At 44.1% G+C, this 24,124-nt stretch overlaps 1 protein-coding gene across 1 annotated transcript in view; it reads left to right on the top strand.

Annotated features, from left to right (window-relative positions):
- The window catches only part of LOC100330916 (uncharacterized), a 103,968-nt gene that overhangs the window by 12,753 nt on the left and 67,091 nt on the right, over window positions 1-24,124 (top strand). The window contains exons 3-78 of the mRNA XM_073908413.1: window positions 271-299; window positions 401-422; window positions 2,510-2,537; window positions 2,630-2,693; window positions 5,865-6,058; window positions 6,146-6,246; window positions 6,417-6,535; window positions 6,625-6,795; window positions 6,911-7,110; window positions 7,193-7,305; window positions 7,466-7,572; window positions 7,791-7,967; window positions 8,136-8,344; window positions 8,433-8,530; window positions 8,682-8,794; window positions 8,883-8,904; window positions 9,005-9,032; window positions 9,119-9,194; window positions 9,294-9,443; window positions 9,542-9,750; window positions 9,844-9,947; window positions 10,095-10,213; window positions 10,331-10,498; window positions 10,614-10,813; window positions 10,900-11,012; window positions 11,179-11,285; window positions 11,427-11,603; window positions 11,715-11,923; window positions 12,012-12,109; window positions 12,261-12,373; window positions 12,462-12,483; window positions 12,584-12,611; window positions 12,698-12,773; window positions 12,874-13,023; window positions 13,122-13,330; window positions 13,424-13,527; window positions 13,675-13,793; window positions 13,911-14,078; window positions 14,194-14,393; window positions 14,480-14,592; window positions 14,759-14,865; window positions 15,007-15,183; window positions 15,295-15,503; window positions 15,592-15,689; window positions 15,841-15,969; window positions 16,164-16,191; window positions 16,278-16,353; window positions 16,448-16,597; window positions 16,696-16,904; window positions 16,998-17,101; window positions 17,249-17,367; window positions 17,485-17,652; window positions 17,768-17,967; window positions 18,054-18,166; window positions 18,333-18,439; window positions 18,581-18,757; window positions 18,869-19,077; window positions 19,166-19,263; window positions 19,415-19,527; window positions 19,616-19,637; window positions 19,738-19,765; window positions 19,852-19,927; window positions 20,022-20,171; window positions 20,270-20,478; window positions 20,572-20,675; window positions 20,823-20,941; window positions 21,059-21,226; window positions 21,342-21,541; window positions 21,628-21,740; window positions 21,907-22,013; window positions 22,155-22,331; window positions 22,443-22,651; window positions 22,740-22,873; window positions 23,392-23,501; window positions 23,596-23,745; window positions 23,844-24,052. Coding sequence (XP_073764514.1) covers window positions 271-299; window positions 401-422; window positions 2,510-2,537; window positions 2,630-2,693; window positions 5,865-6,058; window positions 6,146-6,246; window positions 6,417-6,535; window positions 6,625-6,795; window positions 6,911-7,110; window positions 7,193-7,305; window positions 7,466-7,572; window positions 7,791-7,967; window positions 8,136-8,344; window positions 8,433-8,530; window positions 8,682-8,794; window positions 8,883-8,904; window positions 9,005-9,032; window positions 9,119-9,194; window positions 9,294-9,443; window positions 9,542-9,750; window positions 9,844-9,947; window positions 10,095-10,213; window positions 10,331-10,498; window positions 10,614-10,813; window positions 10,900-11,012; window positions 11,179-11,285; window positions 11,427-11,603; window positions 11,715-11,923; window positions 12,012-12,109; window positions 12,261-12,373; window positions 12,462-12,483; window positions 12,584-12,611; window positions 12,698-12,773; window positions 12,874-13,023; window positions 13,122-13,330; window positions 13,424-13,527; window positions 13,675-13,793; window positions 13,911-14,078; window positions 14,194-14,393; window positions 14,480-14,592; window positions 14,759-14,865; window positions 15,007-15,183; window positions 15,295-15,503; window positions 15,592-15,689; window positions 15,841-15,969; window positions 16,164-16,191; window positions 16,278-16,353; window positions 16,448-16,597; window positions 16,696-16,904; window positions 16,998-17,101; window positions 17,249-17,367; window positions 17,485-17,652; window positions 17,768-17,967; window positions 18,054-18,166; window positions 18,333-18,439; window positions 18,581-18,757; window positions 18,869-19,077; window positions 19,166-19,263; window positions 19,415-19,527; window positions 19,616-19,637; window positions 19,738-19,765; window positions 19,852-19,927; window positions 20,022-20,171; window positions 20,270-20,478; window positions 20,572-20,675; window positions 20,823-20,941; window positions 21,059-21,226; window positions 21,342-21,541; window positions 21,628-21,740; window positions 21,907-22,013; window positions 22,155-22,331; window positions 22,443-22,651; window positions 22,740-22,873; window positions 23,392-23,501; window positions 23,596-23,745; window positions 23,844-24,052 — 9,703 coding nt within the window. The remainder of the gene's footprint in view (window positions 1-270; window positions 300-400; window positions 423-2,509; window positions 2,538-2,629; window positions 2,694-5,864; window positions 6,059-6,145; window positions 6,247-6,416; window positions 6,536-6,624; window positions 6,796-6,910; window positions 7,111-7,192; window positions 7,306-7,465; window positions 7,573-7,790; window positions 7,968-8,135; window positions 8,345-8,432; window positions 8,531-8,681; window positions 8,795-8,882; window positions 8,905-9,004; window positions 9,033-9,118; window positions 9,195-9,293; window positions 9,444-9,541; window positions 9,751-9,843; window positions 9,948-10,094; window positions 10,214-10,330; window positions 10,499-10,613; window positions 10,814-10,899; window positions 11,013-11,178; window positions 11,286-11,426; window positions 11,604-11,714; window positions 11,924-12,011; window positions 12,110-12,260; window positions 12,374-12,461; window positions 12,484-12,583; window positions 12,612-12,697; window positions 12,774-12,873; window positions 13,024-13,121; window positions 13,331-13,423; window positions 13,528-13,674; window positions 13,794-13,910; window positions 14,079-14,193; window positions 14,394-14,479; window positions 14,593-14,758; window positions 14,866-15,006; window positions 15,184-15,294; window positions 15,504-15,591; window positions 15,690-15,840; window positions 15,970-16,163; window positions 16,192-16,277; window positions 16,354-16,447; window positions 16,598-16,695; window positions 16,905-16,997; window positions 17,102-17,248; window positions 17,368-17,484; window positions 17,653-17,767; window positions 17,968-18,053; window positions 18,167-18,332; window positions 18,440-18,580; window positions 18,758-18,868; window positions 19,078-19,165; window positions 19,264-19,414; window positions 19,528-19,615; window positions 19,638-19,737; window positions 19,766-19,851; window positions 19,928-20,021; window positions 20,172-20,269; window positions 20,479-20,571; window positions 20,676-20,822; window positions 20,942-21,058; window positions 21,227-21,341; window positions 21,542-21,627; window positions 21,741-21,906; window positions 22,014-22,154; window positions 22,332-22,442; window positions 22,652-22,739; window positions 22,874-23,391; window positions 23,502-23,595; window positions 23,746-23,843; window positions 24,053-24,124) is intronic.

Raw genomic sequence — 24,124 nt, 5'->3', positions numbered from 1 at the left:
AACAAACCAGATCTTAAATGTGACGAGTTTAAAATGGCTTTTAATGCTTTATAATGTCTTTCTACTTATGAAAAATGTTGTTGTTTTTTTTTTTACAAAATCCTGGAGGGTCTGAAAAGTAAATATTTTTAATCAACAATATTCTGTTTTACTCTTTAACTAACTGCATGTACAACAATAGCATGTTATTAAGGGTCATTTATTATTTCTGTAAGTTCACAAGTGTCTCAATATTGCAGTAACTGCATGTTCTTCTTTCTCTGTCTACAGCATCGGTGGTGAGCCCAGGTAATGCACAGGTAAGTCCAGAAAAATGCTTCTGTACGTTTGCAAAATTATACAATCTTAGTAAGTCAGAAGTTTCTTTTTTAACAGTTCTTTTTTCTTTTTTGTTTGTCAGTGCAATGCAACACAATCAAATGGTGAGTTTACTCAACAGTTCACATGCATCTCACTCAAAGTAACAAAATATGAAGGAAATGTGTGAAAGTATAGCTCATGGATGACAAGCATCTGCTCTGAGTCGACAAAAGCTGTCAGCGTGGAGGCAGCACCCTCTTGTGGATGGTTCAGACACATTACACCTGGGGGAATAAACCATGTACACAGATGACTTACTCAATGCTTGTTAAATGTTCATCCATGCTTTCTGAGTTTGGGTCCCCTAATCCAGATCAACAATTAGTCATTGCTTAAGTAAATATTAGTGCTGGGCAAAGATTAACTGCTATTAATCACATCCAAAACAAACGTTTGTTTAGACCTAATATATGTGTGTGTGTATTATATATAGATTTATATATACAGTTCAAGTCAGAATTATTAGCCCCCCCCCCCCCCCCCCTCTCTTGATTTTTACCAAATGATCTTGAACAGATTGAGGAAATGTTCAAAGTGTGTCTGATAATATTTGTTCTTCTGGAGAAAGTCTGATCTGTTTTATTTCAACTAGAATAAAAGCAGTTTATTTTAAACAAAAAATCTGTCATTTTAAACACAATTTTATTATTATTTTTTATTCAATATTATTTACTGTCATCATGACAAAGAGAAAATAAATCAGTTATTAGAGATGAGTTATTAACACTGTTATGATTAGACATGTGTTGGAGAAATCTGCTCTCCGTTACACAGAAATTGGGAAAAAATAAACAGGTGAACTAATAATTCAGGGGGTTAATAATTCTGACTTCAACTGTACACACACACACACACACACACACACACACACACACACACACACACACACACACATATATATATATACCTCTATGTGATACACATGCATACATAGAAACAAAACTATACAAAACAAATTAATTACATAGATATTTAAATTAAATATGAACCGCCATCTCATCCAGCATCTGTTTTACACAGCGGATGCCCTTTCAGCTGCAACCCATCACTGGGAAACATCCACACGCTTTATATAGGCATGAGTCCACTATACATCGGTTCCTGTGGGCATTAAAAGAGGGTTGACAGGGTTCAGTTCAGAATTCTTATAGAGTAAACTGATGTTTTTAATAGGTTTTAAAATAAATAAGTAAATAAATCATTTAAATTGTAATAGAATGTAAAGGGAAGAGAGTTAAATAGAACTATTAGAACAAGTAGAAGTAAAAGTAGGAGTAAAAGTATTGTGGTGGATATTATTATTATGAGTATTATGATTATTATTTTGACATAGGAGTAGGGGTGAGGGGTGTGTTTGTAAGTATGTGTGTGTGTGTGTATGAGAAAGGGTGGGAATGAGGGAAGTGGGGGGGTATTAGTCTGTAAACCTAACCTCTGGTCCACACTCCGGAGCTGAAGGTGGCAGCAACGCACCAAAACGCTGGATGCCAACCGCTGTAAACTTACAAGAAGAAGAAGAAGAAGTAAAAGAGGGTTGAAGAACAGAAAGCCTGAAGAAAAGAGGTGCTGATCCTGCAGGTGGTGCTGTCAGACAGTGTTAGAGGACAGAAGAAGAGATTTTTCCCTTTAACTCTCTGTTTGCTTAGGTTACTGACAAGGCTTTGTTTGTTTACTTGTGTTGTATACAAAATCAGAGCACAACATACTTTAAGGAGAACAAGAGACATGAGGAACATGTTGAAAACAGCAGTGAGTGTTCATGAATTGTGTAGTGAGGTAGCGTTCACGCTGCTGCTGCTGCTGCTGGAGGTGTTTGTAGGCCTTCTTCAGTTCTTAGTTCTTTCCCATTGTTGTATTCACCTTGACTCACGGCAGTGAAAGAAAGACCCTCATCTTCACATTGTTAGCTTCTTATTTACAAACAATGAACTTACCCATTTGAGGAGCATCTCAAAAAGAACTACATGTACTTCATCAGTGATAAATATCCTCACGAGCGGCATAAAGAGCTGCCCAAGTGTTGATTTAAATTTAGATATCCTCAACAGTGTCTGTCTCATGACAGAACGCAGCAGACCTCTAGTCAAGTACAGTCCGATTCTTCAGTGAGTGCATGAAAACTAACGAGCACATCTCTGTCTTTCTCTAGAAACAGCACCATGCAGTCTCACTACTGCGTAAGTATTCATCTCGATTAACGTTCAGAGGTAGCGTTTGAATATTTGGAGTAAATCTGAAGGCTTAATATCATTTATTTCCGCTGTTACAGGAGCACTACCAATCAAACCCTGGACCGCTGTAATCCCATCAATCTCCGAAATTTCAGCTCTCTGGTGAGTGAACTCTCTCTGCTGTCTTCCTACATCATCACAGTTGAATGTTGCAGTTGTTTTTGTTGAACTGATTCATTAGGCATTAATAATATAGTGAAGTCATTTCCAGTCAGCAAAAGTGGGCATTTATCAGTTCAGGTGGAAGCTTCTAGAGGAAAGAAGTACCTCTAAAATGTACTGCATGCTTCTATGATCTGCAGAATGTCCCAGAACTCTTAGATTTACATTTGTTATGCTAACCCCAACTAATAAATGAGGAATACCGAAAGCGATTGATGGGGAAGATGGTGGATGTCACAAGGCCCAGAAATGTAAATCAAGCTTCAGTTCATTATGAAGCCGAAATTCCAGTCAGTCTGGACAACTATAAAGAAGAGCCAACATACTCAGAGTCTGTTAATCAGAGATGCTGGAGGTGTTGGATAAGACATCGCTTAGATTAAAGTAAAGGTGAAATATCGACAGCGTAATATTGCTGTCCCGTTACGCTACCTTTCTAAAGGCAGTAGGCCCATGTCTTTTTATAACTCGTATTCTTGGCATTAAATTTGTGTTTTTAAAGTCTCTTCTGCTTTGTTAGATCAAGCACATTGTCAAATACTATAAAATGAGCAGTTTCAATTCTCATACATTTTGAAATGGCAAAAATAATTTCTAGCAGACGTGGCAGAGCTAGGCATTGGGGCCAGCAGTCGCTTTGGAAAGGTACTGAATTGTTTAGTTGTGGGGCTGGATAGTTTAAGCAGCGCAGGAAACTTCAAGGATAACAGATACATGGGAAAATCAATAGATTATTTAGGGTTGGTCCAAAAACTCAGACCTCGATGGTTGGGACTGTGATGACTGACTGTCAGGCGTCTCCTGTGTTTAGGATCATTCACTATTCTTGACCAATTTAACATTACATCAGTAAACCTGTATACCTGTAAACCTGTAATACTATATTGGACTGTTTTTAAGGCAACACAAACCAATCACGGTACATACCTCTTTATTTCTTGCTCCATGAGGTTGATCATTGCACTTTTATAAAAGAGATTTGCTTTAAAACGCATAATAACCACTTGGTTTACTATCAACTTCATAAATATTTTGTAAAAAAAAAAAAATAATAATAACAATAATAATTATATATATATATATATATATATATATATATATATATATATATATATATATATATATATATATATATACATACAGTTTTTAGTGTTCCAATATTACACGCTTGCAAATTGAAAGGCGCCAGGCCTGCGGCTCTTTGTCTCTCAGTTTTGATGAAAACTGTTTCAAAACATAATTGTAAAGACATGATCCAAAAGTATTTTCCCTTTTTCCCTAACCCCTGAGCAAAACCTTCAGCATCATTACTTCGGTCTTCAGAGACACACGCTGATCCTCCAGAAATCAGAATAATGTGATGAAACATTTCAGGTTCTTGTCAGTGTTGTGGCTTTGTAGATTTGTGAAATGTAGTTCAGAAGGCATAATAAAATAGTGTAAATGTCCTTCCTGTCACATTAAACCATCTTTTCTAAATAAAGATGTTAATTAAAATAAAAACGCCCAGTTTTAAAAAGTGGTGTACATGTTCAGGCATCTCGTTCACCATATCGATTCAGTGTCTCTGGACTGTTTTAAGAAGCTTCTTAAGACTCACCTCTTTAGTAGTGTTTTTAATGTGTGATCTATCGTTATCGTACTTCATGTTATACTTTCCTACTTGTTGTTTTTACAGCTTTGTTTTTTCCCTCGTAGAGCATTGAGCTTGAGAAAAGTGCATTGAAAATAAAAATTATTATTATTATTATCCAGAAGGATTGTTGTATGCTTATAGAAAGATGCAGATGAGATGAGTCTAAAACCTTATGATCTGTGGCAACATTTCCAGGAAACTTTCAAGAAATCTGCTTGTTAAACTTTGTAAAGCATTGTGATGTTTACATGTAGCTATTTAGCAGAAGTTTTTATTTAGAGCAACTTGTAAAATAGTAGAATAATAGAAGCAATCAGACCAATGAAAAAGTCTAATTATATTATTATTAGTATATAATTTATTAGCACCGTGATGAACCCCACTGACCTCACCCATATACATGGCAATAGGACTTTAAACAAACATACAAATATATTGAACATAAAGTGCTTTTATTAACAAGTCAAGTTTTACCCACAAATATGTAGTTTAGTTTTTGTTTTTTACTGATCAAGTGGAGATAGTCTTAGGGATGTCTAATTTATTTATTTAGTAATTGACAAAGGACATCAACAGTACATTCAGTATGTAAAAATGAGCCAGATTTAGCCTACACTGTCTGATTTTCATTCTTAGTCTATTTAGCTGAATTTATGTGAAGAATTGGAAGATAATATAAACGCATAATTAAGAACAACAAATAAAATACAAAACAGAAGGAAAAAAAATGAATTCAAAATGCCAAATAACAGGCTCTCCCGACTTTCAGTGGACCACTATAGATTCTGACAAATTTGTAGGCATTCAGTTATTGATATTAGCCCCAGTTCAGATGGATTTCATTAGTCTCCGTTGTTTCTGTGTAATCTCAGACTGTCAGTATAAGGGGAAACTCTTTTACACTATGGGTCATCATCATTTCAATAACATAACAAAGGAAGCTAAAACTCATGTCGGAAGAAGCTAACGAGAATATGCTTACATATCCCGATGTAGGAGATACTTGACAGTGTCCTATTCAAATGTTTATAATTTATGACTTTTTGTTTTCATATCCAGATTCTAAACACTGTGGATAACACTGCAAACCAACTACAGTGTTTATCAAACAGCAAAGCTAGTTTTCCTCAAGAGAATCTACAAATGCTGCAAAATGAGCTTGGAAAGATTGTTACGTCCACACTAAATGTCATGGTTCTCCTTGTAAGAAAACTACATTTAACCACATCTTTGCCCTCTGCTGGAAAACACACCTGCTTTGCTTATCATCATCTGTATAGATTTTTATTTAGTTTGTGCATTCAGTTTTGTTTCTGAAATCATTTTCTTTCATGCTTGCAATCAGCCGAATAATCATAATTTAGTTGTGCGATTTGTTTCTTCAGCCTGGATGCTCTACTGCTTCTCGAACAGATAATCACTTAGGATTGTCTGTGATGTGAGTGCTGAAACATCTTTTATTTTCTGACTTTCAGGGAGTTTCTTCAATCGAGGGCATTGCTGACACTTTTGGTGCTTTAGCCACACTGACTGCGGAGAATGCACAGAACGTGGAGTTTGTTCAGTCTTGGCTGTGTGTCAAGCTGGTTCCAATTCTCCCATTTGTGAACTCAGACTTCATGTACAACATGAGCAAGATCAACTTTTCATGTGCCTCCTATCAGGAAATGTATGAGTTGTATTCTAAATGCACTGATGTTACACAGAAACTAAATTAAACTGTGGCTTGATCTTAAATGTTTGTTTTTGTATGTAGAATAAAAACACTCAGTGAGCAGGCGACACAAATCAATGAGACATTAAAGTCCTCCATCTACACCCAGTTCATTAAGCCATTCTTGTCTAGAAAATTTCCAGGTGCGTTTTTATTTATTTTATTGATGCATTAAAAAGTACTTACAATTATGCCTGTGATTAAATTAATGAAAGCTTGATCATAATAAAGCAAAAATAAGCTATTATGCTCATTGTATCCCTGTTTAAGACAATATTCTTCACATTTCCTCAATATTCTATGTTAAATCCAGATGCTGCCTGTAATTCTAACAATATGAGCAGCGCAGACTGGCTCAATAGGAATTTTGCTGAGTTCTTCAAGTATGCTACCTTGAAGGACCTTCAAACTCTAAACAGAGACTTTTACAATGTAAGTAGACATTCATACTTTCCATTCACAGCATTTATTTCTTTAATGTCAGAATTGTTGATAAAACTGCTGTTTATAATATGATTCAGTTTTTTTCATCATTACGACTGCTGAGCCCTACCCAAGTAGCTGAACTCACCCTGAGCTCTGGAGCGCTCAACAACACGGACCAGATCGGTGCTATGTTCCTCCGACTAGAGGAAGGCAACGCTTTTGTGAACGTGGAGGAGTTTCTGACAAAACTCAGTGCAGCTCCAGAGGCAAGTCGATCCATTGAAGTGCATGGCCGAGGCCACGTGGAAGCCCCGGAGAAAAGCCAACAGCATGAAGCTTTCTCACAGGGCCGTTCACACTCCTGTTGTTGTGTCCCCGTAGGTTCCGGACATCAGCCCTGCTGTGAGCGACGTGATGATGAACCGCACCTTCACAATCATTGGAACCAAATTCCACAAGTTTGAGACTCGGGATTGGCTGGTGTGGTTCACCGTGAATCTCATTCCTATCCTTCCCAGTTTCACCTCAGAGATGCTGGTTAAGGTCACAGTTACAGTCAACTGCACCAACTACCGCGTGATGTGAGTTTCTGAAAACAGAGAATGTTTGTCTGCCAGCACCGGCGCATCCACCTTGTCACACTTATTTGTCTTTCTGTTGCAGCGTTGAGGGACTTGGAATGGTTTTCCAGAAAATGACATTGAGCAGGAGCCATGAGATAACCAGCATTCTGGTGGAGCACCTGAAGGCTGCTTCTTCCCAATTCAGTATGCCAGGTAGGCCTTCCTGTATGTCCTGTTCCGGCATCTCCCTGTTGCCGGGACGGCGTGCGTTGCGAGTTTAGTTTCATTTGACGGGCCAGGATTGTTGTATGTCAGATGCATAGCAGTGCATGAAGCAGGCTGACCTTCCTCCATCCTCGTCTTTAAAAATCAGGTTGCAGACAGAAAACTGAAAGCGTTACCCAATGGCTCGACAGCAACTTGGGCCCATTCTCCTCATTGGCCAGTTACTCGGACCTCAAGGCCCTGAACATCAGTGTGGTAAATTACCTTCTTTTTGTTCTTCTTGTGTTTGCAGGCAGTTTCTCTCTCTCTCTCTCTCTCTCTCTCTCTCTCTCTCTCTCTCTCTTTCTCTCTCTCTCTCTCTCTCTCTCTCTCTCCTCTCTTTGTGGATGTTGCTTTGTGTTGGGCAGACAGCAAAGCACAGGCGGTCATGTGTAATGTCCATCGACGTTGTGGTTTCTCTTTGTCCTTCTTAGTTGGCAGCTCTGGGATCCCTGTCACCTGATCAGAAAGCAGAGCTGCTGTTGGATCGGACCACCGGTGCTCTAGAAAACGTGACCGTGGTACAGGAGGTGATGATCAGCATCCTGAACTCTTCAGATGGGAATCAGCTTGAGATGTTCTTTGAAAAATTTGTTGTAGTCTGCCACGAGGTTAGTAGTGTTTGTTTCTTGCTTGGTTGCTTTGTTTTTAAAACGATCATCTTGCATGGGTTGGACCTGAATTAAGAGGCTTTTAAACAAGCCAGCCAAGTTTGGATTTTCTTTGAAAGTTTTGACCGTGGAGGTAACAGTTCTTGTCCTCTGCCCACACCCACGCAGGAAAATATTACCTTCATTGCAAACGTGGCTGTACGAGACACAATGCTGAATCTGACCATGACTGCCCTGGCTCCCAAACTTCCCCTATTTGAAACAAGCGACTATGAGCTGTGGTTCCAAACCAATCTGGTGGTCCTGCTGGCCAGCTTCAGTCCTTCAGTGCTGGAGGTCATCCCTGCCAACATCACATGCGAATCTTACCAAGCAATGTGAGCAAACCAGCCCCCTTGGCTTTAATTTCTCAATCGTTCTGTAGAAATAAAAGTGGAGATTGAGCAATGTTGTTTGTTTTGACAGACGGGAAGGCATGAAGATAGCTTTGGCAGATCTTCCCTCAGGAGTTGGAGTAGAGCTAAATTCAAGTGTAGACACACTTCAACATTCACCACCAAAAGGTATGGCATCAGTAAAGCTGCTGGAATGCTTAGGCAGTGCCTGGGCGGTGAGAAAAGCCAACAAATTGTGACCACATGTATTTGAATATGTCAGCGTCATGAGAGTTGCCTCCCATCGACCAATATCTCTTGTCTTGGCTTCTCTCTTTAGCCTGCACGACTCCACCACCCACCACACCCCCCACAGTGCCCCCCACCATGCCATCCACCACACCGTCCCCAGTACCACCCACTGCACCACCGACCGTGTCCCCCACCGCTGTTGTAAGTACTTCATCTGGTGGCATTATGCCCAAGATAAGCTCTTCCTAATTCTTTTCTCTAATTTTTGCTTTGTCTCACCTCTCACCAGTGCGAGGAAACATTGATCGATGGTGAGTCGGAACAAAGATTGCTAAATGTTTTCAGTTTTAATAATATTGTGAGATGGCTATAAAGATCTGCCACTGATAACTTTTCTGGCCTTTTTTGCAGAGGAAAGGCTTTGTGCAGGTGTAGACAGGTGAGTTTCATTGTGGTGTCTACTGAGAAATGAGGTAAGATTTAAAACAGAGGTGTAAATGGACAACATGCTTTTGTGCCTTGCAGTGAACAACTTCAGACATCAGGCAGCGTCGCGGCTCAACTCTGCAACTTCAGCATTCCTGAATATGCCTGCTCTTCAGTAAGCCTTTCCTGAAGCGTGCAGCAGTATGACTGTTAATTGTAAAGAGACCTTTTTCTCTAACAACACAAATCTGTCCGCTTCCCCCCCCCCCCCAAGGTTGCGTCCTCTCTGTCCTCTGATGACCTCGTCACGCTGCTGACCTGCAAGGCATCAACGGTCATGAGCAACAGCACAGAGATGTGGAAGCTTTTCTTCCAGAAAGTCACTGGGGTTCTGGAGAATGCGCTGTCCGTGTACTCCAGTCAGGTCAGTAGCAACCCTGCATTTTCCAGTACACAAGTGAAACACTGCCACAGGGCTCTGTTTTGACACGTGTGTGACATATGTGCCCTTTGCTTTCCCAGAACCTAAGCAACGGTCATGCTGTATCCAACATTCTGGATGCCATTGGACAGCTGACAATCAGCAACTTTAGCGCTTCACAGCTGACAAATGCCAGCTTCATTACAGCCTGGTTCCAGGAGCGTCTGAGACCGTTTTTGCCATCTGTCTCTGTGGAGTTTCTATCCTGCTTGAGTACCAAGAACTTCAGCTGTGACTCCTACCAAGCAGCGTAAGTAACCTCAATGCTGTGGAAGTGCTGAAGTGGTGCTTAGGAGAGAGAATTCTGGCAATCCATAATGGCCACCATTCTTTGCCTATTTAGGGTGCTGGGTCTCAGCCGTCAATCATCGCTCATGGCAATGGAGACAAAACAGGACGTCTTCAATGCTTTCATCAAACCCTTCCTCTCAAGAGCTGACCGAACAGGTAAGCCCTGTCACTGTCAAGCTTCATCACCCATCTTGTTGTAGTTGCCAGGGTATCTTTTAACGTCTGAGGTTGTGGCAAATTTTGCAGCTTGCTTACAATTGCACTGTTTCTGTTGAATTTTCCAATGCTCTTGGTTCACTGCAGATGCTGCCTGTCTTTCCAAAATGACGAGCAGCGCTGAATGGCTTGAGAAGAACTTTGGCCTGTTCTCTGGCTATGCTACTGTGGAGTTTTTAGAAGCCCTGAATGTGAATTTCTCCAGTGTGCGTACCTGATGCCTTTCTCCAGTTGTCCATGTGATCTGTCATGATGAATCTTCTGTCTTTTTCAAGTGAAGGGCTTCACCTGCGCTAACTTCTGCTCTCTATCTTGTCCTTCAGTTGGGATCGCTGTCACTGCTGAACCCTACTCAAGTAGCTGAAATCACCCTGAGCTCTGGAGCGCTAAACAACACTGATCAGATCGTGGTTGTGTTTGACCGGCTGGAGAAAGGCGACGCTTTCCTGAACATGAAGGAATTTCTGACAGAACTAAATGCAGCTCCAGAGGCAAGTCAATCTGCTGAAATGTGTGGCATAGACCGTGTGGATGCCCCAGAGAAAGGTGTAGAATAGGAGGCTTTCTTGCGGTGCCACTCACACTCCTGTTGTTGTGTCTCTACAGATTCCTGTCATCAGCCCTGCTGTGAGTGACGTGATGATGAACCGCACCTTCGCAATCATTGAAGGCTATTTCCGGAAATTTGAGACTCACGATTGGGTGGTGTGGTTCACCGTGAATCTCGTTCCCATCCTCCCCAGTTTCACCACAGAAATGCTGGTTAAGGTCACAGCTTCAGTCAACTGCACCGACTACCGTGTGATGTGAGTTTCTAACTTCAGAGTGAGAATGTTTTTCAGCCTGCACCAGGATCTCCACCTCATGACCCCTCTTTGGCTTTGTGTTGCAGAGTTAAGGGATTGGGAATCAATTTCCAGAGAATGACATTTACCAGGAGGCAGGAGACAACCAATGTTCTGGTCGAGCACCTAAAGACAACTGCTGCCAAATTCAGCATGCCAGGTAAACCTTCCAGAACACCTTTTTCCAGCATCTCCTTGTTGCTGGAAGGGAATGGGTTGCAATATAAATATTTTTTCTTAGACAACAGGCCAGGGTGTGTGTTGTGTCCCCTGTTGTGTGCATGATGCAGGCTGACCTTCCTCCATCCTTGTCTTTAAAAAATCAGGTTGCAGACAGAAAACTGAAAGCGCTGCTGAATGGCTCGACACCAACTTGGGTCGATTCTCCTCTTCAGCCAGTTACTCAGACCTCAAGTCCCTGAACATTAGCATGGTAACGTACCATCTTTTTCTTATCTTTCCTTTCTACAGTTTTGTTGTTGTTGTTTGTTTGCTTGGTTTAGGTCAGGCACCAAAGCACTGGCGGTCTTGCATAATGTCCTCTGGTGTTGTGTTTTTGCTTTGTTCATCTTAGTTGGCAGCTCTGGGATCCCTAGCACCCGATCAGAAAGCAGAGCTACTGTTGGATCCATCCACCGATGCTCTAGACAATGTCACCGTGGTACAGGAGGTGTTGACCAGCATACTGACGTCTCCAGATGAGAAACAACTTGAGATGTTTTTTGAAACATTTGTGAAAGTCAGCAAAGTGGTGAGTAATGTTTGTAGGTAGGTCTTCAGAATGACTAACCTTTATGAGCTGAACCGGATTTTAGATATTTAAACAAGCCAACAGCAACCCCTCCTTCCTCCACCCCTTCAGGAAAGTATAACCTACATCGAAAATGTGGCTGTCCGAGACACAATGCTGAATCTGACCATGACTGCCCTGGCTCCCAAACTTCCCCTATTTGAAACAAGCGACTATGAGCTGTGGTTCCAAACCAATCTGGTGGTCCTGCTGGCCAGCTTCAGTCCTACAGTGCTGGAAGTCATCCCTGCCAACATCACATGCGAATCTTACCAAGCAATGTGAGCAAACCAGCCCCCTTGGCTTTAATTTCTCAATCGTTCTGTAGAAATAAAAGTGGAGATTGAGCAATGTTGTTTGTTTTGACAGACTGGAAGGCATGAAGATAGCTTTGGCAGATCTTCCGTCAGGAGTTGGAGTAGAGCTAAATTCAAGTGTAGACACACTTCAACATTCACCACCAAAAGGTATGGCATCAGTAAAGCTGCTGGAATGCTTAGGCAGTGCCTGGGCGGTGAGAAAAGCCAACAAATTGTGACCACATGTATTTGAATATGTCAGCGTCATGAGAGTTGCCTCCCATCGACCAATATCTCTTGTCTTGGCTTCTCTCTTTAGCCTGCACGACTCCACCACCCACCACACCCCCCACAGTGCCCCCCACCATGCCATCCACCACACCGTCCCCAGTACCACCCACTGCACCACCGACCGTGTCCCCCACCGCTGTTGTAAGTACTTCATCTGGTGGCATTATGCCCAAGATAAGCTCTTCCTAATTCTTTTCTCTAATTTTTGCTTTGTCTCACCTCTCACCAGTGCGAGGAAACATTGATTGATGGTGAGTCGGAACAAAGATTGCTAAATGTTTTCAGTTTTAATAATATTGTGAGATGGCTATAAAGATCTGCCACTGATAACTTTTCTGGCCTTTTTTGCAGAGGAAAGGCTTTGTGCAGGTGTAGACAGGTGAGTTTCATTGTGGTGTCTACTGAGAAATGAGGTAAGATTTAAAACAGAGGTGTAAATGGACAACATGCTTTTGTGCCTTGCAGTGAACAACTTCAGACATCAGGCAGCGTCGCGGCTCAACTCTGCAACTTCAGCATTCCTGAATATGCCTGCTCTTCAGTAAGCCTTTCCTGAAGCGTGCAGCAGTATGACTGTTAATTGTAAAGAGACCTTTTTCTCTAACAACACAAATCTGTCCGCTTCCCCCCCCCCCCCCAAGGTTGCGTCCTCTCTGTCCTCTGATGACCTCGTCACGCTGCTGACCTGCAAGGCATCAACGGTCATGAGCAACAGCACAGAGATGTGGAAGCTTTTCTTCCAGAAAGTCACTGGGGTTCTGGAGAATGCGCTGTCCGTGTACTCCAGTCAGGTCAGTAGCAGCCCTGCATTTTCCAGTACACAAGTGAAACACTGCCACAGGGCTCTGTTTTGACACGTGTGTGACATATGTGCCCTTTGCTTTCCCAGAACCTAAGCAACGGTCATGCTGTATCCAACATTCTGGATGCCATTGGACAGCTGACAATCAGCAACTTTAGCGCTTCACAGCTGACAAATGCCAGCTTCATTACAGCCTGGTTCCAGGAGCGTCTGAGACCGTTTTTGCCATCTGTCTCTGTGGAGTTTCTATCCTGCTTGAGTACCAAGAACTTCAGCTGTGACTCCTACCAAGCAGCGTAAGTAACCTCAATGCTGTGGAAGTGCTTAAGTGGTGCTTAGGAGAGAGAAGTCTGGCAATCCATAATGGCCACCATTCTTTGCCTATTTAGGGTGCTGGGTCTCAGCCGTCAATCATCGCTCATGGCAATGGAGACAAAACAGGACGTCTTCAATGCTTTCATCAAACCCTTCCTCTCAAGAGCTGACCGAACAGGTAAGCCCTGTCACTGTCAAGCTTCATCACCCATCTTGTTGTAGTTGCCAGGGTATCTTTTAACGTCTGAGGTTGTGGCAAATTTTGCAGCTTGCTTACAATTGCACTGTTTCTGTTGAATTTTCCAATGCTCTTGGTTCACTGCAGATGCTGCCTGTCTTTCCAAAATGACGAGCAGCGCTGAATGGCTTGAGAAGAACTTTGGCCTGTTCTCTGGCTATGCTACTGTGGAGTTTTTAGAAGCCCTGAATGTCAATTTCTCCAGTGTGCGTACCTGATGCCTTTCTCCAGTTGTCCATGTGATCTGTCATGATGAATCTTCTGTCTTTTTCAAGTGAAGGGCTTCACCTGCGCTAACTTCTGCTCTCTATCTTGTCCTTCAGTTGGGATCGCTGTCACTGCTGAACCCTACTCAAGTAGCTGAAATCACCCTGAGCTCTGGAGCGCTAAACAACACTGATCAGATCGTGGTTGTGTTTGACCGGCTGGAGAAAGGCGACGCTTTCCTGAACATGAAGGAATTTCTGACAGAACTAAATGCAGCTCCAGAGGCAAGTCAATCTGCTGAAATGTGTGGCATAGACCGTGTGGATGCCCCAGAGAAAGGTGTAGAATAGGAGGCTTTCTTGCGGTGCCACTCACACTCCTGTTGTTGTGTCTCTACAGATTCCTGTCATCAGCCCTGCTGTGAGTGACGTGATGATGAACCGCACCTTCGCAATCATTGAAGGCTATTTCCGGAAATTTGAGACTCACGATTGGGTGGTGTGGTTCACCGTGAATCTCGTTCCCATCCTCCCCAGTTTCACCACAGAAATGCTGGTTAAGGTCACAGCTTCAGTCAACTGCACCGACTACCGTGTGATGTGAGTTTCTAACTTCAGAGTGAGAATGTTTTTCAGCCTGCACCAGGATCTCCACCTCATGACCCCTCTTTGGCTTTGTGTTGCAGAGTTAAGGGATTGGGAATCAATTTCCAGAGAATGACATTTACCAGGAGGCAGGAGATAACCAATGTTCTGGTCGAGCACCTAAAGACAACTGCTGCCAAATTCAGCATGCCAGGTAAACCTTCCAGAACACCTTTTTCCAGCATCTCCTTGTTGCTGGAAGGGAATGGGTTGCAATATAAATATTTTTTCTTAGACAACAGGCCAGGGTGTGTGTTGTGTCCCCTGTTGTGTGCATGATGCAGGCTGACCTTCCTCCATCCTTGTCTTTAAAAAATCAGGTTGCAGACAGAAAACTGAAAGCGCTGCTGAATGGCTCGACACCAACTTGGGTCGATTCTCCTCTTTAGCCAGTTACTCAGACCTCAAGTCCCTGAACATTAGCATGGTAACGTACCATCTTTTTCTTATCTTTCCTTTCTACAGTTTTGTTGTTGTTGTTTGTTTGCTTGGTTTAGGTCAGGCACCAAAGCACTGGCGGTCTTGCATAATGTCCTCTGGTGTTGTGTTTTTGCTTTGTTCATCTTAGTTGGCAGCTCTGGGATCCCTAGCACCCGATCAGAAAGCAGAGCTACTGTTGGATCCATCCACCGATGCTCTAGACAATGTCACCGTGGTACAGGAGGTGTTGACCAGCATACTGACGTCTCCAGATGAGAAACAACTTGAGATGTTTTTTGAAACATTTGTGAAAGTCAGCAAAGTGGTGAGTAATGTTTGTAGGTAGGTCTTCAGAGTGACTAACCTTTATGAGCTGAACCGGATTTTAGATATTTAAACAAGCCAACAGCAACCCCTCCTTCCTCCACCCCTTCAGGAAAGTATAACCTACATCGAAAACGTGGCTGTCCGAGACACAATGCTGAATCTGACCATGACTGCCCTGGCTCCCAAACTTCCCCTATTTGAAACAAGCGACTATGAGCTGTGGTTCCAAACCAATCTGGTGGTCCTGCTGGCCAGCTTCAGTCCTACAGTGCTGGAAGTCATCCCTGCCAACATCACATGCGAATCTTACCAAGCAATGTGAGCAAACCAGCCCCCTTGGCTTTAATTTCTCAATCGTTCTGTAGAAATAAAAGTGGAGATTGAGCAATGTTGTTTGTTTTGACAGACTGGAAGGCATGAAGATAGCTTTGGCAGATCTTCCGTCAGGAGTTGGAGTAGAGCTAAATTCAAGTGTAGACACACTTCAACATTCACCACCAAAAGGTATGGCATCAGTAAAGCTGCTGGAATGCTTAGGCAGTGCCTGGGCGGTGAGAAAAGCCAACAAATTGTGACCACATGTATTTGAATATGTCAGCGTCATGAGAGTTGCCTCCCATCGACCAATATCTCTTGTCTTGGCTTCTCTCTTTAGCCTGCACGACTCCACCACCCACCACACCCCCCACAGTGCCCCCCACCATGCCATCCACCACACCGTCCCCAGTACCACCCACTGCACCACCGACCGTGTCCCCCACCGCTGTTGTAAGTACTTCATCTGGTGGCATTATGCCCAAGATAAGCTCTTCCTAATTCTTTTCTCTAATTTTTGCTTTGTCTCACCTCTCACCAGTGCGAGGAAACATTGATCGATGGTGAGTCGGAACAAAGATTGCTAAATGTTTTCAGTTTTAATAATATTGTGAGATGGCTATAAAGATCTGCCACTGATAACTTTTCTGGCCTTTTTTGCAGAGGAAAGGCTTTGTGCAGGTGTAGACAGGTGAGTTTCACTGTGGTGTCTACTGAGAAATGAGGTAAGATTTAAAACAGAGGTGTAACTGGACAACATGCTTTTGTGCCTTGCAGTGAACAACTTCAGACATCAGGCAGCGTCGCGGCTCAACTCTGCAACTTCAGCATTCCTGAATATGCCTGCTCTTCAGTAAGCCTTTCCTGAAGCGTGCAGCAGTATGACTGTTAATTGTAAAGAGACCTTTTTCTCTAACAGCACAAATCTGTCCGCTTCCCCCCCCAAGGTTGCGTCCTCTCTGTCCTCTGATGACCTCGTCACGCTGCTGACCTGCAAGGCATCAACGGTCATGAGCAACAGCACAGAGATGTGGAAGCTTTTCTTCCAGAAAGTCACTGGGGTTCTGGAGAATGCGCTGTCCGTGTACTCCAGTCAGGTCAGTAGCAGCCCTGCATTTTCCAGTACACAAGTGAAACACTGCCACAGGGCTCTGTTTTGACACGTGTGTGACATATGTGCCCTTTGCTTTCCCAGAACCTAAGCAACGGTCATGCTGCATCCAACATTCTGGATGCCATTGGACAGCTGACAATCAGCAACTTTAGCGCTTCACAGCTGACAAATGCCAGCTTCATTACAGCCTGGTTCCAGGAGCGTCTGAGACCGTTTTTGCCATCTGTCTCTGTGGAGTTTCTATCCTGCTTGAGTACCAAGAACTTCAGCTGTGACTCCTACCAAGCAGCGTAAGTAACCTCAATGCTGTGGAAGTGCTGAAGTGGTGCTTAGGAGAGAGAAGTCTGGCAATCCATAATGGCCACCATTCTTTGCCTATTTAGGGTGCTGGGTCTCAGCCGTCAATCATCGCTCATGGCAATGGAGACAAAACAGGACGTCTTCAATGCTTTCATCAAACCCTTCCTCTCAAGAGCTGACCGAACAGGTAAGCCCTGTCACTGTCAAGCTTCATCACCCATCTTGTTGTAGTTGCCAGGGTATCTTTTAACGTCTGAGGTTGTGGCAAATTTTGCAGCTTGCTTACAATTGCACTGTTTCTGTTGAATTTTCCAATGCTCTTGGTTCACTGCAGATGCTGCCTGTCTTTCCAAAATGACGAGCAGCGCTGAATGGCTTGAGAAGAACTTTGGCCTGTTCTCTGGCTATGCTACTGTGGAGTTTTTAGAAGCCCTGAATGTCAATTTCTCCAGTGTGCGTACCTGATGCCTTTCTCCAGTTGTCCATGTGATCTGTCATGATGAATCTTCTGTCTTTTTCAAGTGAAGGGCTTCACCTGCGCTAACTTCTGCTCTCTATCTTGTCCTTCAGTTGGGATCGCTGTCACTGCTGAACCCTACTCAAGTAGCTGAAATCACCCTGAGCTCTGGAGCGCTAAACAACACTGATCAGATCGTGGTTGTGTTTGACCGGCTGGAGAAAGGCGACGCTTTCCTGAACATGAAGGAATTTCTGACAGAACTAAATGCAGCTCCAGAGGCAAGTCAATCTGCTGAAATGTGTGGCATAGACCGTGTGGATGCCCCAGAGAAAGGTGTAGAATAGGAGGCTTTCTTGCGGTGCCACTCACACTCCTGTTGTTGTGTCTCTACAGATTCCTGTCATCAGCCCTGCTGTGAGTGACGTGATGATGAACCGCACCTTCGCAATCATTGAAGGCTATTTCCGGAAATTTGAGACTCACGATTGGGTGGTGTGGTTCACCGTGAATCTCGTTCCCATCCTCCCCAGTTTCACCACAGAAATGCTGGTTAAGGTCACAGCTTCAGTCAACTGCACCGACTACCGTGTGATGTGAGTTTCTAACTTCAGAGTGAGAATGTTTTTCAGCCTGCACCAGGATCTCCACCTCATGACCCCTCTTTGGCTTTGTGTTGCAGAGTTAAGGGATTGGGAATCAATTTCCAGAGAATGACATTTACCAGGAGGCAGGAGACAACCAATGTTCTGGTCGAGCACCTAAAGACAACTGCTGCCAAATTCAGCATGCCAGGTAAACCTTCCAGAACACCTTTTTCCAGCATCTCCTTGTTGCTGGAAGGGAATGGGTTGCAATATAAATATTTTTTCTTAGACAACAGGCCAGGGTGTGTGTTGTGTCCCCTGTTGTGTGCATGATGCAGGCTGACCTTCCTCCATCCTTGTCTTTAAAAAATCAGGTTGCAGACAGAAAACTGAAAGCGCTGCTGAATGGCTCGACACCAACTTGGGTCGATTCTCCTCTTTAGCCAGTTACTCAGACCTCAAGTCCCTGAACATTAGCATGGTAACGTACCATCTTTTTCTTATCTTTCCTTTCTACAGTTTTGTTGTTGTTGTTTGTTTGCTTGGTTTAGGTCAGGCACCAAAGCACTGGCGGTCTTGCATAATGTCCTCTGGTGTTGTGTTTTTGCTTTGTTCATCTTAGTTGGCAGCTCTGGGATCCCTAGCACCCGATCAGAAAGCAGAGCTACTGTTGGATCCATCCACCGATGCTCTAGACAATGTCACCGTGGTACAGGAGGTGTTGACCAGCATACTGACGTCTCCAGATGAGAAACAACTTGAGATGTTTTTTGAAACATTTGTGAAAGTCAGCAAAGTGGTGAGTAATGTTTGTAGGTAGGTCTTCAGAGTGACTAACCTTTATGAGCTGAACCGGATTTTAGATATTTAAACAAGCCAACAGCAACCCCTCCTTCCTCCACCCCTTCAGGAAAGTATAACCTACATCGAAAATGTGGCTGTCCGAGACACAATGCTGAATCTGACCATGACTGCCCTGGCTCCCAAACTTCCCCTATTTGAAACAAGCGACTATGAGCTGTGGTTCCAAACCAATCTGGTGGTCCTGCTGGCCAGCTTCAGTCCTACAGTGCTGGAAGTCATCCCTGCCAACATCACATGCGAATCTTACCAAGCAATGTGAGCAAACCAGCCCCCTTGGCTTTAATTTCTCAATCGTTCTGTAGAAATAAAAGTGGAGATTGAGCAATGTTGTTTGTTTTGACAGACTGGAAGGCATGAAGATAGCTTTGGCAGATCTTCCGTCAGGAGTTGGAGTAGAGCTAAATTCAAGTGTAGACACACTTCAACATTCACCACCAAAAGGTATGGCATCAGTAAAGCTGCTGGAATGCTTAGGCAGTGCCTGGGCGGTGAGAAAAGCCAACAAATTGTGACCACATGTATTTGAATATGTCAGCGTCATGAGAGTTGCCTCCCATCGACCAATATCTCTTGTCTTGGCTTCTCTCTTTAGCCTGCACGACTCCACCACCCACCACACCCCCCACAGTGCCCCCCACCATGCCATCCACCACACCGTCCCCAGTACCACCCACTGCACCACCGACCGTGTCCCCCACCGCTGTTGTAAGTACTTCATCTGGTGGCATTATGCCCAAGATAAGCTCTTCCTAATTCTTTTCTCTAATTTTTGCTTTGTCTCACCTCTCACCAGTGCGAGGAAACATTGATCGATGGTGAGTCGGAACAAAGATTGCTAAATGTTTTCAGTTTTAATAATATTGTGAGATGGCTATAAAGATCTGCCACTGATAACTTTTCTGGCCTTTTTTGCAGAGGAAAGGCTTTGTGCAGGTGTAGACAGGTGAGTTTCATTGTTGTGTCTACTGAGAAATGAGGTAAGATTTAAAACAGAGGTGTAAATGGACAACATGCTTTTGTGCCTTGCAGTGAACAACTTCAGACATCAGGCAGCGTCGCGGCTCAACTCTGCAACTTCAGCATTCCTGAATATGCCTGCTCTTCAGTAAGCCTTTCCTGAAGCGTGCAGCAGTATGACTGTTAATTGTAAAGAGACCTTTTTCTCTAACAGCACAAATCTGTCCGCTTCCCCCCCCAAGGTTGCGTCCTCTCTGTCCTCTGATGACCTCGTCACGCTGCTGACCTGCAAGGCATCAACGGTCATGAGCAACAGCACAGAGATGTGGAAGCTTTTCTTCCAGAAAGTCACTGGGGTTCTGGAGAATGCGCTGTCCGTGTACTCCAGTCAGGTCAGTAGCAGCCCTGCATTTTCCAGTACACAAGTGAAACACTGCCACAGGGCTCTGTTTTGACACGTGTGTGACATATGTGCCCTTTGCTTTCCCAGAACCTAAGCAACGGTCATGCTGTATCCAACATTCTGGATGCCATTGGACAGCTGACAATCAGCAACTTTAGCGCTTCACAGCTGACAAATGCCAGCTTCATTACAGCCTGGTTCCAGGAGCGTCTGAGACCGTTTTTGCCATCTGTCTCTGTGGAGTTTCTATCCTGCTTGAGTACCAAGAACTTCAGCTGTGACTCCTACCAAGCAGCGTAAGTAACCTCAATGCTGTGGAAGTGCTGAAGTGGTGCTTAGGAGAGAGAAGTCTGGCAATCCATAATGGCCACCATTCTTTGCCTATTTAGGGTGCTGGGTCTCAGCCGTCAATCATCGCTCATGGCAATGGAGACAAAACAGGACGTCTTCAATGCTTTCATCAAACCCTTCCTCTCAAGAGCTGACCGAACAGGTAAGCCCTGTCACTGTCAAGCTTCATCACCCATCTTGTTGTAGTTGCCAGGGTATCTTTTAACGTCTGAGGTTGTGGCAAATTTTGCAGCTTGCTTACAATTGCACTGTTTCTGTTGAATTTTCCAATGCTCTTGGTTCACTGCAGATGCTGCCTGTCTTTCCAAAATGACGAGCAGCGCTGAATGGCTTGAGAAGAACTTTGGCCTGTTCTCTGGCTATGCTACTGTGGAGTTTTTAGAAGCCCTGAATGTCAATTTCTCCAGTGTGCGTACCTGATGCCTTTCTCCAGTTGTCCATGTGATCTGTCATGATGAATCTTCTCTCTTTTTCAAGTGAAGGGCTTCACCTGCGCTAACTTCTGCTCTCTATCTTGTCCTTCAGTTGGGATCGCTGTCACTGCTGAACCCTACTCAAGTAGCTGAAATCACCCTGAGCTCTGGAGCGCTAAACAACACTGATCAGATCGTGGTTGTGTTTGACCGGCTGGAGAAAGGCGACGCTTTCCTGAACATGAAGGAATTTCTGACAGAACTAAATGCAGCTCCAGAGGCAAGTCAATCTGCTGAAATGTGTGGCATAGACCGTGTGGATGCCCCAGAGAAAGGTGTAGAATAGGAGGCTTTCTTGCGGTGCCACTCACACTCCTGTTGTTGTGTCTCTACAGATTCCTGTCATCAGCCCTGCTGTGAGTGACGTGATGATGAACCGCACCTTCGCAATCATTGAAGGCTATTTCCGGAAATTTGAGACTCACGATTGGGTGGTGTGGTTCACCGTGAATCTCGTTCCCATCCTCCCCAGTTTCACCACAGAAATGCTGGTTAAGGTCACAGCTTCAGTCAACTGCACCGACTACCGTGTGATGTGAGTTTCTAACTTCAGAGTGAGAATGTTTTTCAGCCTGCACCAGGATCTCCACCTCATGACCCCTCTTTGGCTTTGTGTTGCAGAGTTAAGGGATTGGGAATCAATTTCCAGAGAATGACATTTACCAGGAGGCAGGAGATAACCAATGTTCTGGTCGAGCACCTAAAGACAACTGCTGCCAAATTCAGCATGCCAGGTAAACCTTCCAGAACACCTTTTTCCAGCATCTCCTTGTTGCTGGAAGGGAATGGGTTGCAATATAAATATTTTTTCTTAGACAACAGGCCAGGGTGTGTGTTGTGTCCCCTGTTGTGTGCATGATGCAGGCTGACCTTCCTCCATCCTTGTCTTTAAAAAATCAGGTTGCAGACAGAAAACTGAAAGCGCTGCTGAATGGCTCGACACCAACTTGGGTCGATTCTCCTCTTCAGCCAGTTACTCAGACCTCAAGTCCCTGAACATTAGCATGGTAACGTACCATCTTTTTCTTATCTTTCCTTTCTACAGTTTTGTTGTTGTTGTTTGTTTGCTTGGTTTAGGTCAGGCACCAAAGCACTGGCGGTCTTGCATAATGTCCTCTGGTGTTGTGTTTTTGCTTTGTTCATCTTAGTTGGCAGCTCTGGGATCCCTAGCACCCGATCAGAAAGCAGAGCTACTGTTGGATCCATCCACCGATGCTCTAGACAATGTCACCGTGGTACAGGAGGTGTTGACCAGCATACTGACGTCTCCAGATGAGAAACAACTTGAGATGTTTTTTGAAACATTTGTGAAAGTCAGCAAAGTGGTGAGTAATGTTTGTAGGTAGGTCTTCAGAGTGACTAACCTTTATGAGCTGAACCGGATTTTAGATATTTAAACAAGCCAACAGCAACCCCTCCTTCCTCCACCCCTTCAGGAAAGTATAACCTACATCGAAAACGTGGCTGTCCGAGACACAATGCTGAATCTGACCATGACTGCCCTGGCTCCCAAACTTCCCCTATTTGAAACAAGCGACTATGAGCTGTGGTTCCAAACCAATCTGGTGGTCCTGCTGGCCAGCTTCAGTCCTACAGTGCTGGAAGTCATCCCTGCCAACATCACATGCGAATCTTACCAAGCAATGTGAGCAAACCAGCCCCCTTGGCTTTAATTTCTCAATCGTTCTGTAGAAATAAAAGTGGAGATTGAGCAATGTTGTTTGTTTTGACAGACTGGAAGGCATGAAGATAGCTTTGGCAGATCTTCCGTCAGGAGTTGGAGTAGAGCTAAATTCAAGTGTAGACACACTTCAACATTCACCACCAAAAGGTATGGCATCAGTAAAGCTGCTGGAATGCTTAGGCAGTGCCTGGGCGGTGAGAAAAGCCAACAAATTGTGACCACATGTATTTGAATATGTCAGCGTCATGAGAGTTGCCTCCCATCGACCAATATCTCTTGTCTTGGCTTCTCTCTTTAGCCTGCACGACTCCACCACCCACCACACCCCCCACAGTGCCCCCCACCATGCCATCCACCACACCGTCCCCAGTACCACCCACTGCACCACCGACCGTGTCCCCCACCGCTGTTGTAAGTACTTCATCTGGTGGCATTATGCCCAAGATAAGCTCTTCCTAATTCTTTTCTCTAATTTTTGCTTTGTCTCACCTCTCACCAGTGCGAGGAAACATTGATCGATGGTGAGTCGGAACAAAGATTGCTAAATGTTTTCAGTTTTAATAATATTGTGAGATGGCTATAAAGATCTGCCACTGATAACTTTTCTGGCCTTTTTTGCAGAGGAAAGGCTTTGTGCAGGTGTAGACAGGTGAGTTTCACTGTGGTGTCTACTGAGAAATGAGGTAAGATTTAAAACAGAGGTGTAAATGGACAACATGCTTTTGTGCCTTGCAGTGAACAACTTCAGACATCAGGCAGCGTCGCGGCTCAACTCTGCAACTTCAGCATTCCTGAATATGCCTGCTCTTCAGTAAGCCTTTCCTGAAGCGTGCAGCAGTATGACTGTTAATTGTAAAGAGACCTTTTTCTCTAACAGCACAAATCTGTCCGCTTCCCCCCCCAAGGTTGCGTCCTCTCTGTCCTCTGATGACCTCGTCACGCTGCTGACCTGCAAGGCATCAACGGTCATGAGCAACAGCACAGAGATGTGGAAGCTTTTCTTCCAGAAAGTCACTGGGGTTCTGGAGAATGCGCTGTCCGTGTACTCCAGTCAGGTCAGTAGCAGCCCTGCATTTTCCAGTACACAAGTGAAACACTGCCACAGGGCTCTGTTTTGACACGTGTGTGACATATGTGCCCTTTGCTTTTCCAGAACCTAAGCAACGGTCATGCTGCATCCAACATTCTGGATGCCATTGGACAGCTGACAATCAGCAACTTTAGCGCTTCACAGCTGACAAATGCCAGCTTCATTACAGCCTGGTTCCAGGAGCGTCTGAGACCGTTTTTGCCATCTGTCTCTGTGGAGTTTCTATCCTGCTTGAGTACCAAGAACTTCAGCTGTGACTCCTACCAAGCAGCGTAAGTAACCTCAATGCTGTGGAAGTGCTGAAGTGGTGCTTAGGAGAGAGAAGTCTGGCAATCCATAATGGC

This window comes from Danio rerio, chromosome 1, assembly GCF_049306965.1.
Source record: "Danio rerio strain Tuebingen ecotype United States chromosome 1, GRCz12tu, whole genome shotgun sequence".
Taxonomy (NCBI): domain Eukaryota; kingdom Metazoa; phylum Chordata; class Actinopteri; order Cypriniformes; family Danionidae; genus Danio; species Danio rerio.
Note: the sequence above shows the minus strand (reverse complement) of the source record. Positions and strands in the feature narration are given on the sequence as shown.